At 34.8% G+C, this 16,159-nt stretch overlaps 1 protein-coding gene across 1 annotated transcript; it reads right to left on the bottom strand.

The window, feature by feature from the left end:
- Positions 1–1,804: 1,804 nt before the first annotated feature.
- Positions 1,805–2,254, bottom strand: LOC147483187 (uncharacterized). Its single transcript, XM_086579509.1, has one exon. It carries the CDS (start codon positions 2,252–2,254, stop codon positions 1,805–1,807), a length of 450 nt encoding a protein of 149 aa, XP_086435635.1.
- Between the last annotated feature and the right edge of the window lie 13,905 nt (positions 2,255–16,159).

Below are 16,159 nucleotides of genomic sequence, written 5' to 3'. Positions count from 1 at the left end.
GGAATGAGACATCAAGAGATATATACATCTTGGCATTAATCGGATCATAACACCTATACCCCTTCTGAAACTCAGCATAACCCACAAAAATACACTTCTTCACACGAGGATCGAGTTTACTTCGTTTTGGTTGTGGAATATGAACATAAGTTGTACATCCAAATACCCGAGGCTCCAAGTTAGGCATAGATGGGATGGACAAAAGTGTATGGAGTTTCTAATAAGGATTCTGGAACTCAATTACCCGTGAGGGAGTACGGTTGATAACATAGGTTGCTGATTTCACTACTTCATCCCAATAGGATCAAGGTACATTCATGCCAAACAAGGAAGCATGAACAACCTCCAACAATTGCCTGTTCTTCCGTTCGACTAAACCATTTTGTTGGGGGGCACCAGAATTGGAGGTTTGATGACGAATTCCAATTCTTTTGCAAAATTCAAACATGAGGCCATTCACAAATTCTCCACCATTATCAGACTGATAGACCCTGATAGATTGTTGATACTGCGTCGCAACCATTTTGTAAAAATCAGTAAACATCCCATATACATCACTTTTGTTTTTCAGTAACGACACCCACGTAATGCGAGTGCAATCATCAATAAAAGTCACATAATATCTAGCTCCAGAAAAAGAAGAAACTTTGGCAGGACCCCAAACATCAGAATGAATTTTCATAAAAGGAACATGACATCTATTAATACTTGGTGAATATGAAATACGGTGGCTCTTGGCCAGTTCACAAATGTCACAATGAAACTCAGACTCACTAACAACTGAAAATAACTGAGGTTGTAACCTCTTCAAATAACTAAAAGATAGATGACCTAATCTACGATGCCATAACCAGACAACTTCTTTTGCATTCTCGACCCTATTAACCTAATTAGCTTGCCCCAGAAAATTCTTTTGTTTCTCACCAGTTTCTGTCAAGTCCAGGTAGTACAATTTCCCCTTTCTAACACCATAACCAAGAATCTGTTAAGTTAGAATGTCTTGAAAAACACAGAAAGATGGATAGAATGTCACAGTACATGTAAGTGCGAGGATAATTTGACAAACAAACAATAGGTTATAAGCAAGGGATGGAACAACTAAGACAGATTCAAGAGTGAAGGTTTTAGATAACTCAATAGACCCTTCTCTGCTAACCGGAGTTGGAGTACCATCAACAGTAGAAACAGCGGTCTGAGGTGAAAGTCTAAGACTTTTCACAAAGTTAGGGTCATTTGTCATATGGTCAGATGCACCTAAATCAATTATCCATGTATTATTCGAAATAACCTTACCATTTATACCTGATTGCACGACACTAGCCGAAACATTGTCTCCATTCACAACATTAGCAATGGCGGCCTTGCTTAAATTCTTTTGTGGCCTCTTCGAGAAGTCCCACCAATCAGGATAATCAATCACTTCATAACATCTCTCCTTGCTATGACCCAAATCTCCACAAACATCACACTTTTTATCTGCCCAAGGATTTGATTTACCTTTAGGATGGCGTGGAGGACCAGAAAAAACTGGAGGAGTTGTCTTGCTATGAACAGCCAAGACAGAGGATTCAATTGATACCGAGCGCCCCATAGCCTGTTTATCAGATTGAACCTTACGAACGTAAGCATAGCTTTGTTCCAAGGAAAATTTAGGTTCTTTCCGAAGGATCTCTCCACGCACCTGATCATACTCCTGATCTAGGCCACGTAAAAACATATGAACACGCATTCTGGACATCGTGGACGTTTCATGGACTACAACTTCAACACTGTTATTATGGGAGGTCACCCTCTGATCAATCTCCTAGAACATAGCCACTAATTCGTTGTAATAGGAAGGAATAAGTCTCTCATTCTGCTTTTCTTCAAAACACTTTGTATTCAATTCAAAAATTCGAGTTTCATCAGAGTCATCATAGAAGGTCTTCTCCACAGCCTCCCAAATATCTTTTGCAGTAGGAAGACGAATATAACGGTTCATAAGAGAAATTTCCATAGAATCAATAAGCCAACTTTTTACCTTTTCATTATCTGTTGCCCAAACTTCATATTCGGACGAATTCCTAAGCGGTTCAACCTTTGCATTAGTCAAATAACCAAGCTTTCCCCTTGCTCCAATCTGCATCCGCATGAAAGGAGCCCAGATGGTATAGTTGGACTCATCTAATGGAACAGTTTTTGGGAATGCTGAGTTGTCTTGTGGGGTGTAGTGGTGATGAATGATCCTTGAAGAATTGTTGTCAGATTCAGCCATTGCAGAAAAAAAACAAACAATTTAGGTTTTTGAAGAAAATAAAAAATAAAACTTTGTGAGAGGGGTTTAAGATTCAAGAATTCAAGAATGGGTTTAAGATTCAAAGATTCAATGCAACGAATTTCAATGGTTTGGCTCTGATACCATGTAGAATCAGAGAATTCAATTCAATTCAGTGTATATTTACTTGATTGAATTCTAAAGAGATTACAATTGTTTACAAAATAGGAAACAACAAAATTTGGTGGCCTGAGAAACACGGGGCGTGGGTCACACTCAAATCACTGGAGTCTCGAAAGCCTGAGGCGCAAGTCGCGCCCTATACACACTATATCTGAGCGCAGGTTGTGCCCTATACACAGAAAGCAGATAGCAGGAGCGTATCACGAGTGAGTAGATTTTTAAATCTTTCATTGAACTTCATTGAGTGTTTTCTCTCGAAATAAATTGATTTCATATAACTGTGCTTATACAAAAATGATTTCATATAACTATAACTGTGTTAGTTAAGTGTTATTCATTCTGCTGTCGTTATAGATTATTTTGTGTGCTCTGTCAAGATTGTTCTCTTTAAAGTTAAAACAATGTGTGTTTGAATACTTTTATACTGCCGGTGTAGATTGGCTGTAAGGGTTGTGGTATACTATCGAATGAATATATGGGTTGTTGTGTTTTAATCAAGTGTTTGGCTGTTTAAATTTCTTGGTTGTTGTTGTAAAGTGTTGGGTATGTTAAATTGATGTTTTATTGGGTACTGTTGAAGCTTTGAAGGGTAGTAATGGAGCCAAGATCGAATTCGGTGGAGGTGAAGAAATCGAGTTTTTAGTATAGCATAGTGTTGGGTTTTGTTGGTGATCAAAACCCAACTATTTCGGTGGATTTTATGGGTGCTGTTGAAGCTCTCAAGGTTGTTAATGGCGTCGAACACGATTTGTGAGAAGTGGGGGAATCGAGTTTTGATTGTATCGAAAGATTGGGTTTTTGGTGAGGGTTAAAAACGATGGGTTTAGAGGGGACAAAGGTTGGTGGTTGATCGGTGGAGGGGTGAGCTGTTGATAGGGCTGGAAATGGAGCGGGTTCGGGTCGGATTTTCACTCAAAACTCTTTACCATATTTGGATCCATCCGAATTCAGGTTGAATTTCGGATATCCATATCTATTAAAAAACACCAAAAAATACACTATTTTAATGATTTTTATATATAAATGTAAGATATAAATTAATTTTTAGGCATCAAAATATAAATCTTATTAAAATGATTCGGGTTTTCAGACATTCGAGTCGGATTCTTGTCACAAACATAGAAACCATATCTATTAAAATGGATTCGGATATGTTCGGATTCGGGTTGCATCTTGTACCATTTCCAGCCCTAGCTGTTGAGGAAGAAGGAGGTGATGGCATTTTTTTTTTTTTTGTTGGGCTTGGGCCGAAATAGAACTTGTGGGCTTGAGTGTTTTTTTTTAGATATTAACTTTTGGGCTTAAGTTTTGTTTGAGTTGGACTTGGGCCGAAATAGAAACATGTGGGCTTAAGTTTTGTTTAAGATGGGCTTTGGGTGAGAGTTTGTTTTTGGGCCGAATTTGTGTCTGGTTTGGAATCGAGTTTTCACATAGCTAGAGTTAGATTCAAACTCTTGCCAAAACATGAAAAAGTGAGTTTTCTGAGGCTTCTTTCCAACTCAATTGGCCTCGTCACATTCCGAGGTCTGTGGAATTAATTATGGTGTCTGGAAGTTTGACTAACATAAAATAGTACGTCATAAATCAATTTGTGCACTGTGTTCGAGCCTAGTTTTCGAACTTTTAGAATGAGATTGAGTATTTTTGTAAAACATAAGAGTAATTTCTGTGTGTTAGATTTTCAACGCAAAAAGCCTTGATGCATTTGGACACCTGTGGAAAGCGTTGTGTCATTCATAAGATAGTCTGTCATAAATCTAATTTGCTGAAAATTTGGATTTTTACCAAGTTTGAACTATTTTTACTCTGAGATAGAATGACATTGGGACTTTGAGTTCTACATGAAAAAGTAAGTATACCTATCTTAGTTTTCAAATAATCAAGTGGTGTATCATTTGGATGGCTATAGGAAACGTTATTGTTTTGGCAAGTTACCTCGATAACCTACCATGGTTTCTTTTTAAAGGAGCTCTAGTTAACTTTTCTTATTGTAATGAGATAAATGATTTTACTTAGACATATGAGTGTCTGGAATCTTGATTGCTTAATTTCACATTTGTATTATATTCCAAGTACAATTGTTGCATATACACTAAATGTTAGTATAGATTTATGTTATATCACGTGACAAGTTACATTAAAATTTGTGCTTAATATATATATATATATAATTGAGGAATGAAAGGGAAATGAAGTGTGCAACCTTAAAGCATGAATTTTTATTGTTCTTTGACTTTGACTATGTGGCTGATAAGAACTACGAAGGCTTGATTCTATTCTTGAAAGATTTGGATACGTAAGCAGCTTTGAGCAAAAGTGCAGCCACTATATTATATATTAGTTATTAGTTATTAATTATTATGATAGCTATATGTGTACAATGTTAGTACTTAATTGTATACGTGATTGTGGTTGTTTAAAATGTATTCACGAGACATTTAACTAATACGTTATTCCTGATTGAACATTTTGATATCTATGATTTATATAATTGATAATGAGGTGAGTTAATTAGTTATTGTGTTTGGAATCTTTAGTAATGATTCTATTATTGTTTGAGACAATGTTTGTTTTGTAATGAAAATATTATAATAAATGAGAACTCTTGTATAACGCCCGTATTTGTAATTTGTATTTATTAATTTATTAATTTATTATTTTAAATTCGGTTGGATTGAATTTGGGATAGGTGGGCCTGATTTATGGGCCCGAGTCTGTGTCGGGTTTAGGTTTCAAACCTAGGTATATATTTATATTTTTCCAGAGAATAAGGTTTTTGGATAAAAATAAAATAAAAATGGAGACGGCTCGCTTGCTAGAGGGTTGGAGCGCGACGATTCGGACTAGGAGATATTCGTGGAGCTTTTACTTAATGTGAGTAGTTATATTTTAAATTTATTTTACCGAATCTACGGAAAAAGCTTTACTGTTAGAGTTTTGTTTCCGCTCAGTATACATTTTTATTGTTATGCTTACTGTCACTATTTTTCATCCTGCTGAATTGTAGTAAATGTTGTTAGCATATTGTTTTGCAACTGTGAACTGGGGAACTCTGAAAAATATAGTACTGAAGCTTAATGGGCTCGTTAATGGCAGCGCGAGCCCAAGAATCGTCCTGCCTTTATTTGTTTGAACTCTTTGCTGTGGTTTGAACTTGTAGTGTTGTGGTATGATTGAAGAGTGTTGTGTTGTTATTGTAAAGGGTTGGGTATGTAAATGGAGGTTTGGTTGGGTTCTGTCGAAGCTTCGAGAAGTTGTTGATGGGGGCGCGAATGTGATATTGCGATACTGTTGTGGTGGTGGTGGTATATTAATTGAACTGTTATATTTGTGTTATATGTTGGTTAATTTACGGTTGGTGGTCGTGGGTGTGTGTGAGTACTGATGGAGAGTGCTGTTGAAGCTTGAGGTGAGTGTTAATGGCGGTCGAGATCTAGATTTGGGAGTGATCTCGACAGTGGATGAAAGGGAGTGGTGTGTGTATTAAAGTTGGTTGGTTTTTGACGAGGGTCAAAACCGCTGGGTTGAAAAAGGGGGAGGAGGAGAGTTGGTGGCCGGAATTTGAGCTGGTGGTGGAGGAGAAAAGCTGGTGAGGGAGACAACTTGGTTGGGCTTGGGCCTGGGCCTGGGTCAGAACTAAGTGGGTTGGTTTTGTTTGGGCCAAAAACTAATTAGTTTTCTTGGGCCGGTTTCTAAGTTTTGTTATGGGCTTAAGTAATTTTTGTGGACCTGTGGGCCGGAACTAAGGTTTGTTTCTTTGGGCCAGTTCTATTGTTATTTTGGGCCGGTCCATATAAATTAGAATGGGTCAAGTTGAGCCTTTAAGTGTTTAGACTTTTGGGTTTTGGTTTTGGGCTTTGATTGGGGACTTTTGACTGTTTAATTGTGCTACGTTTTATGTTGTAAATTGTATGGACAAATCAAATGCTAAAATGCTATGGAAGCTTGTATAAATTTATTTGTCATTATCTAATTAAGATTGACGTGAGTAGTGTGTAAAGCATATAAATATTGGCACGTAACAAGAGGGTAATTCTTATAAGACTTAGGGGCTATTTGTTTTTTTGGGTTAAGTTATAAGAGGGTCTTATAAGACCATGTGTTATAAGAGGGTCTTATAAGATGGTCTTATAAAGTGGTTTGTTTTTCATTTTAAGTTCTTCTTATAAGCACTTGTAAAAATAGAAAAAACAAATACATAACATCTTATAGATGGTTATTTGACAAATATAACCCTACTTTACATCACATTTAACATGAATAGATTAATTTGAAACAAAAATATAGTTTGATTTTGATTTCAAATCAATTTTTAGTTTTGGGAATTTTTAGTTGGCAGATTGGTAGTAGTGGTTTAATAGCACGGTGATTTGCATGTCGATTTTATCTTTGTGTGCCTCCTTTTAATGATCTAATAAGGATAATTGCCTTTAACCCCATAACTATTTCAAAAAAAAAATATGATAGTGGTTTGGACTTGAGTTGTTTTTCTTTTAAAGTCGTATGTGGTAGTGGTGGTTTCATTTTGACATTGGTAGAATAGACATATAATTTGATTATGGTGGTGGTTTATTTGGTGGTGGAGGTGATGATGGTGGTGGTAGTGGTGGTGGTTTTATAGCACGGTGGTGGTGGTGGTGGTGGTAGTGGTGGTGGTGATAATGGTGGTGGTAGTGGTGGCGACAAGTGGTTGAAAAGAAAAGAAGAGATAAATGAGGTTAGGGGTATATGGACGGGGTGTTTGAGTCATTTTTCAAGTTATAAGACTTATAGAATTGAAGTAGATCTAATTTTGGTACTTATAGAATTGGAGCCACTTATAAGACATTTATAGTAGAATGCCTCTAAGAGGCAAAAACAAACCAAAAATAATCATTGTAATGAAAAAAAAAAAAAAAAAAATTGGGCCACATCTTATAAGAGGTTATAAGACCTCAAGGTCTTATAAGAGGCAAAAACAAATGGCCCATCTTAGATATATACGTTTTATGATAATTAAACTACATATGGACTTAGATTCATGGACTACATTTAATTGAGTTCATTTGACTTGTGATTTAAATAATTATTGAATTTGAATTGTTTTTCTTTTAAAGTCGTTTCATTTGACATTGGTGAATAGACATATAATTTGATTATTTATTTACTATTTATATGCACAATGGTTTGAGCATAAATATATTGAAAATGATTGATTGAGTTGTATTAAATGAATTGTAGTATTTATGAAGGCTTGAGATATTCCATATGGTGTAGTGCAATATATGATTGGCACGTGAAATAATAAGTTTTTAGATTTGATATAGAGATGCTTGGATATCGTGCAATGAATAGTATTGGCACGTGATAATGTAGATTTTTATTATAACGAGAAACATTGAGCTTCAGTACAATTAAGTATACTGACATGAGATAGAACAAGAATTATTATTGAGATTTTCCAAATATGGTGGCTTAGTGCAATAAGTTATTTAGCACATGATAGAGTGAAATGGTTATGAGATACTAAGGTATGACACCTGAATAAATTACGTAACGAAAATCCTAGAATCTAGCTACCACAACTCATGTGATTTGGCCCTAGTGATGGGCATATGTGATATGATTGGCCCTTCTGGCGTTTCAGTGAATCTGAATGGCCCTTCTGGTGTAAGTAATTTGATTGGCCCTTCTGGCGCTTCAGTGAATCTGAATGGCCCTACTGGCGTAGCCGAATAGTGGTTTGATTATTCCGTTCGCAAAATTAGAACGAGACGCGCGATATTTTTATGCCGAATAGTAGCAGTACTCACATAATGGCTTTTGTGTAAAGGTTACCTGGTATGCGATATCCCGCTTAGGGTAGCTACGCACGGAGTGGTTCATTATGTGAGGGGAGGCATGTGGATGTACATGTTCGGCGTTGGGTAGCGATTGTGGTAGCCAGGGAAACTAGATAAGACATAGATACGACGTGATTTTAGGGACATACAAAGAAAGCCTTAAATAATATAATTATGGTAATATGTTGGTTAATGATATATCTTTAAATATATGATTGTATATAGTTTTGCAGAAGGGTGGGTCAAACTAATTACTTGTGTAGAGACGAACCACTCTATAATTGAGCATGAAATGCGGTAAGTATAGAATATGTTTGACTAGTTTTTAGTTTAGTTAGAACCTAAGGTGCCTCGGTGGAGAAACTAAATGCCTTTGTATTATGGTTGGGAAGTTAAGGCGCCTCAATGGAGGAACTACATGCCTTATTTATTATGCATATTGTTTGTTGTGTGGTTAGTGGAAAGTTAAGGCGCCTCAGTTGAGGAACTACCTGCCTTAATTTTTGTAATTAAGAATGTTGTATTAGTCGTTGGAAGTTAAGGCGCCTCGGTGGAGGAACCAAATGCCTTATGGATTGTGTATATATATATGTATAAGTATAATTTGTATTTTAGGGCTACTCACACCAGCATTATTTATAATGCTGACCCGATTTGCATGTTTGTTTATCGGGTGTGTTCATTAAATGAACATAGTTGATAAGTCTTGGCAGGATTAATGTTGAAGAAGGTTGGTTACTGCTTGTGGTTTGCATTAGCGTCGCATTCAGGATATGTTTTGTTTTCCCTTAAGGTGTAATAGATTTTAGCTTAGACAAATGTTGTTTTGTATTTTCAGTTATAATTATAATTAAAGAGTTGTTGAAAGGAGATTTGTAATTTAATCATATTTGTGAGTTCTTGGGAAATGAAGAGGACTTTTGTTTATCTTAAATTTTTATTGGTTTTTAATTATCTGCGTATTTAAACTGATTACGGATTTTTGGGAGTTGAGAGTGCATCACACCTCGAAAATCGAAGAGTCGGGAACAAATATTATTTTTTCAATTCTGTCGAAATTTAGGGTGTGACATCTTGAGTGTTAAAATCTGGTGTAAAAGTATCCAGTGAAAATTTAATGTGTCGCCCACATCTTTAGATCTCTCCACGCCTCTTTGATGAAAAGAAATGAAAAGAAATACTTATGACTAATGATGTCATGTGAAAAGCCGCCTTAGAGAGGAACCAAGACATTCGTCTTGCGGGTGAGCTATATTTCTTAAGTGTACGAGAATGTAGGTCTGAATTCCTTGAATGTGGCGGGAATGACCTAAGGTATTCATTGAATGTGCAATGAATAATATGTTAGTGTTATGATGGGTATTCTTTGAATGTGGTGGGAATGACCCAAGATATTCATTGAATGTGCCATGAATGACCTGATATTTTGTTATGCCCAAAAGAGGCTTTGTGTATGTGTATGGAAAGCCCAGAGATGGCTGTGACTACAAGTTATGAGTTTATAAGATGAAAATATGTTTTCTGGAGGCAATATTCCCACTTGGGACATATGTCTTGTAGTGGTACTCGGTGTGAGTGAGGCACACGGATATGTGTGATTTGGCAAATGTGTGAAGTGCAAATCGTGGAGTATGAACTAAAGGTTGAGCAGTGTCTTTTAATAAATGAGTCAACGAGATAATTAATAAGCAAAGTAAAATATTGATTTTACTTGTGACCGAGTTATTGCATATGAATATTTATGTATTATGATGTACATGATTTCTTATGAGAAATATATACGTGGTTTGTGTGATGTTGATACTCACAAGGGATGAATGTACTCCTTGGTTGTGATATTTTTCTCGTTCTCATAAGCAGACGAGTGGTTTTTAAGAAAAATATTGGCTTTAAGTATGAGCGAGTTGTTGGATATGATTGATGATATATTATGATATAATGGATATGGTGATGTGACATGAATGTTAATATTGGCAATATATTATGCCGTATTATATACTCATGATGGTTGCAGTGAGAGTGAAATAGATGTATACTATAAATGATTACATTTGGGAAATCTAACTTTGTTTTGCAGGAGGGTAGGACTTAATAACTTTTTATGCACAGATGTTGTCCTACCCTAAGACGACGTGCTAACTTAAAGGTAAAGTGTATCAAACTCATATTTAAATAAGTTGTCATATGTGTATGTAATATGTGGAATATAAGTGGTAATTATATTGTGAGTTATTTTGGAAAGTAAGAATGATAAATACTGTTATATGAGATTTCTTGGAAATATATATTGGTGGTTGAAATCTTACTTGGGAAGAAACTGCATGCCATTTTGAGAATACGAAACTAAATTGTCTTCCAAGTTGAAATGATTGTAATAGTATATTTCTTGATTTGAAAGATTGAACATACTACTATACTATTTTATATTTTTAGTCTTACTCATACCAGCAAATTCAATTTGCTAACCCATGTTTGCTTTGTTTTGCAACGTGGGGTTGTTCTTGGAAACATAGATGGTGGAGTGCAATGGATGAGGACACGTGATTTGGATTTGCTCTTGGAGTATTCTAGTTTAATTTTTTTTGAAGTGTACAGTTTTGTTTTGAGACAGATGTAATAGAGTTAGTTAGTTTCTTTGTAGTTTAATAATGTGATTGAAGGATTGTCCCTTTTGGTTTTAAATTTGATCTCAGATTTTAATATTGTGGTTGATAATATGTTATTAGGGTTTCGTTTCATCCTGACTTTTCAGATAATTGAATAGGGTGACAATTGAGATAATTATATCTTGGATAATTCTCTATTTTAAATTTTCTGTAAATTTGGGGTGTGACAACTTTGGATTACATAAACTCTCCACCGTTTTCCTAAGCCCCGAGACCATATTTAAACTTAATAATTGGAGCCATAATGGAGGCGGTGCTGAAGCCATGTGTGAGGTTGGTTCCAAAAGCCCAAACTGGGATGAAGCCAGGTATCTAAATTCTCATTGTGTGCAAACACAACACATGATCCTGTCCACTACACAATGCCGAGAAGGGCAATCACTATGCTCTCTCAAATTCTTTGGAGCATATACAGAGGAATACCTTTACACCATATCACCTTATGACCCCGAAACACCATCAAATCGTTATTGTTTCCATTCAAGCCAGTTAACTTGCAAGATTGCATGAAGAAGCGCAACTGTAGCCGATTACCTTATGAATAGAAAATGTTGGGGCCATTACATAAGCACGTCCATCACCTAAAAGCCTTACAAACCTTGATGTATCGCTTGGTGGAAGAAACGTTGTTTTTCTATCGAATCAGTTTAACGTCACAATAACGTTACCTGAAACTTGACGAACTTCCTTTGAATCAATTGAAATTCACAAAGAACTTACTTAAAAATCGAAAGACATCCAAGACTTGTTGATCCTACTAATAGAATACCAAGATATGGGGAGATGAACAAGAGAAAACACTTCTCTAAACAATTTTCACTAATCAATAAGCTAATTTTGTGTTACATCGTAAAGCCATATTTATAGGCTTCCAAACACTTTAGAAATAGAAACATCCATAAAAATCCTAAATTGATACTACTACCTATCTAAAATGACTTAAAACTAAATACTTAAAAAACAACTTTGGAAACTTCTAAAAACACCCTAAAATCCTATATAACGAAAATACATAAAATAAGTAATTTCTAAGATCATATATATTGATAACCATAAAAATAATAGAATCCTAAATATTTGCTACAAGAAATTCCATCAAATCAATTTGATCAAAACATATTTGACTCTTAAACCCTCAAGACTTAAATGAATTCAATTATTCAAACCTAGTGATGTTTGGTGTTTAAACTAAAATTAATTATAAATTTAAGACAACTAAATCTAAAGATTCTAAATGAAATTTAACAAACAATAATTAAAATCTAACATCAATAACGAAATGACTAACAACCAAGAAATAAAATTAGATAATAGATAAATGACAAAATCGAATTTGATCAATAATAAAAAATCTAAAAGCAATAACCCTTTAAATTAAAACAAGGGAAATGAAAACTAATAAAAAATGGAGATTCAAAACTAGATCTAGATCTAAAACTAATCTAGATCTATCTTTTCTAACCCTAAACTCCATTAACATTAGCTTCCTAACCTAACTGCCATTAACAAAGATTAAGCTTTTGATAGATCCAAAAATCGTGCATGGGCTTGGAGCCATGAGACATTGGGCAATGTTCGACAGATGTTTCTGTCCACTTCTACTCCTCTGATTGGGTCAAGGCTTGGACCATTAGCTCTTTCCGAGCCGGTCGCCTAGGCCCATTCGAGGTCCGGAGGTCTTTCCAAAGAAGTTATTGGTACGCTAAGCCGGTCGTTTTGACGGGTAGGGCCCAATTCGAGGTCCGAGTCCAAAGATATGGCATGAATCTTTGCCTGAAATGCATAAAAAACACGGGCTTATTATTCACATAATTGGTCTAACAGTATGATTATTAAGGGGTTAAAACTACAGTTTTGGGCTCTTATCATATATATAGACATAAACTTTGGAATTCCATCAATCTCATTGATCTTGACTTGCATCAAACCTAGATTAAATACTTCTACAAAAGGACAACCTAAATACCTAATAAAAATGATAAAACAAAGCCCCATCCCTCCTCTGTAAGTACTTAAGTGATAGAAATTGAGACATTGCAATGTTCTAAAAGTCTGCCTATAAGGCCGCCTAGGCCGTGCTTGGATGATTTGCCTTAGGGCTGACTAGACAGGTTACTAGGTAATCTAGGCAGCCGACTCAGTGGTAGGTGGCCTGCGTTGATCAGGGTAGAAACTCCCAACCAAAAAGGCCATAAAGGGATAAAAACCAAAAGCCTACAAAGGATGATCCAAAAATACTGAATCTATGTTTTCTAAACTTATTAAAGACACATAATCCACTTTTTAGGAAAACAATGAACCGGATTTTATAACTAATTACCAGTTCTACCACTATAAACCAAATTGTGAATTACAATTTCATTAGTTGGACATAAATAGTATTTTCTAAACTAAGAATCTCTAAATTAGAGTGGTAACTAGTAAGAATCTCTAAATTACAGTATATATAAGATTATACAATGCAAACTTTAACATAAAAAGTGGAGGGTAATCCCCTAAATACACACGAAAAAAACACGGTCAACCAGTGGGGGGTAATATTCGTTAACCCTTTATGATTAGAAGAGGAAACCTTCATTTACAAACAATGTGAGAGTCTATCTTTCAACAAAACATCTATTATATATACACATATATGGAAGTGTTATAGAGACTTGAAAAGGTTTGATCGTTTGTAAGTTATAGATGCTTACATATATATCCTCGTTTCAAAATGCTCTTCCATATTCTGCAAAAAGATACGCTCAATAAAAACTTGAACGTAATCGAAATATCAATACAATTAACTCTGGCCAAAAGCTTACAAGTCTCTAATATAAGCAAGTTATAAGACCGAGAAATAGTATTGCAAAAAGTATCTCAACTTTAAGTGGATCCTACCACACTCTTCCCCACTGATTTTTTTTTCCCTATACAATAGACAAAGTAGACATTAAAAGATGGTTCAATGATACTATTTTTGCAGAGTATGTAATAGATTACTGAAAAAAAAGATATATTATACTTCAGTAATCTCACCACCCTCGAAAATCGCATCGTTTCATGGATATGGAAATATTGGTCCCTAATGAAATTGACCAAACCACACATAGAAGGATAATAATATTTTTTTTAACCGTCAACACATGCTCCAAACAAAGTTTCAAAAATTCATGACTTTCAACTTTTGTATCTCATCCTCATGCAATATTGCTTCCTAGATATATTATTATAAGTGGCAGGACGGATACAATATATTACTTTTTTCAGCTTTAGACAAGTAATTAACAAATGTTCTCACCCCACGCCCACATAGCTGGATGTTTTGAAATTTTGCGAATAACATCCATGTCCCTATAAGACAATATACGGGTTAAGCAAGTCAATAGATCAGGTTTTCAATCATTAGAATAGTTGCAAATATCAAGAAAATGTTTTCAAACAAAAGATGAAAAATGGGTATTTTTATTGCAGGATATTTTTTTTGCAGGATGTTCAAGAAATATACGAAAGATGTTTTTATTGAGTGTATGTTTTTTGCAGGGTATTAAAAAGTATTTTGAACCGAGGATATATATGTAAGTATCCCATTCCAACATATTGTGTATGCCAAAAATGCTCGAGTGACAAATGATCAAACTTTTTTGAGTCTCTAAAACACTTCCATATATGTGTGTTTATAATAGGTATTTTGTTGAAAGATGCACTCTCACACTGTTTGTAAATAAAGGTTTCCTCTTCTAAATCGTTTTTCTTTATAATTTAATAACATAACATATTTTTAACATACTTTGTTTTCTCAAAAGAACTTTGTTTTCTCAAAAGATTGTTTAACCATTACATCCTCTAGTAGCGGCTATCACTCTAATTTAGAGATTCTTAGGTTGGAAAATACTCGGAATAATCATTAAAATTAAAACAAAAATGATTTCTTAAAAATTTGAGAACGTTGAAAACCGCCCTCCTGTTCAATTCAGAGTCTGCATTATAGAAGTCAAGGATTAAATCTTTAAGTGCCTTGTACGACTTTACTTCCTCTAGTTTCGATTTCTTCCCCTTCCCCTTCTCCTACTCCATGTTGGATTTTCATTTCCCCATTTTGAGCGAATTTGTTTTTTAGCTAGGGTTTAAAGTATGAACGTGAGAGAAAACTACAAAAGAGTGAATAAGACAAGTCGAATGATTTATTTATATATAAAAGTAAAAAAGGTGTAGTCATCTAATGGTGTAGATCATGACACATGTACGTAAATGTAAGGAATTGAAAGTCTGAAAATATTTCATGAAATGTTCATTTTCGATGGGCACCTATGACGTAGAATATTCTCAAAAACTATTCTGATATTTAAACTCTTCAGCATAGATGGCATAAACACAAGGATGGTGAAATTCTGGCTCTTTACACTAAAAAGTAAATTTGGAATAAGGATTATTGCACTTTCAAATTTACTAGCCACTATGCACGTGGTACCCACGTGGGCCCTATTAGATTTTTTTATTTTTGGGTTTTTTAGACATACCCCCCACCCCACTTTAACGTTTGATACCGGTCAACTAGATTTGACTCTCATTAACCGTTAGTCCAGGTTTTCTATTTTCTTCCAATAAAAAAAAAAATAATAATCTAAAACTCTCATATGAAATACCGAATGTCTTCAATAATTTTTATTCCGTATGCAATTTGCTATTAAAAATCAAGTCTTTCTATTATACTATTTAACAAGCATGAATTGATGAACGCGCTTAATGGGTGTTTAAAGTTTTAATTCATGTATTTTATAGCCATTGAGGGCATATTCGATATTTTATCATGAGAATTTTAGATTATTATTATTATTATTATTTTATTGTAAGAAAATAGAAAATCTGGACTAACTGTCAATGAGAGTCAAACCTAATTGACCAGTATCAAGTGTTAAAGTAGGGGGGGGGGGGGGTATGTCTAAAAAACCCTTTATTTTTTTTCACTAATTTATACATATGAAATTATTATTATACCCCTAGGTGTAAAACTTTCTCTAGACACGAGACCCACCGACGCCAACACATTTTACAAAAAAAAATTATATTAAAAAGAGCAAAATTACCATTTTACCCCTCAAAAATTTAAAAAAAAACGTGAAATAAGGATTTTGCCTCTGTGACCTACGCAAAAGGTATTATTACTAAAAGCATCTCTAGGTGGTGGAGGCATCCAGTGTCATGTTTGAGGCTAAATTTGAAAGAAGCATCCACAAATAATGACCAACTCTAAG

The sequence above is a fragment of the Coptis chinensis genome, chromosome 8, assembly GCF_015680905.1.
Source record: "Coptis chinensis isolate HL-2020 chromosome 8, ASM1568090v1, whole genome shotgun sequence".
NCBI lineage: Eukaryota > Viridiplantae > Streptophyta > Magnoliopsida > Ranunculales > Ranunculaceae > Coptis > Coptis chinensis.
Note: the sequence above shows the minus strand (reverse complement) of the source record. Positions and strands in the feature narration are given on the sequence as shown.

Coding starts and splice junctions, on each gene's coding strand:
- LOC147483187 (XM_086579509.1), bottom strand. CDS start 2,254: ATGGCTGAATCTGACAACAATTCTTCAAGGATCATTCATCACCACTAC.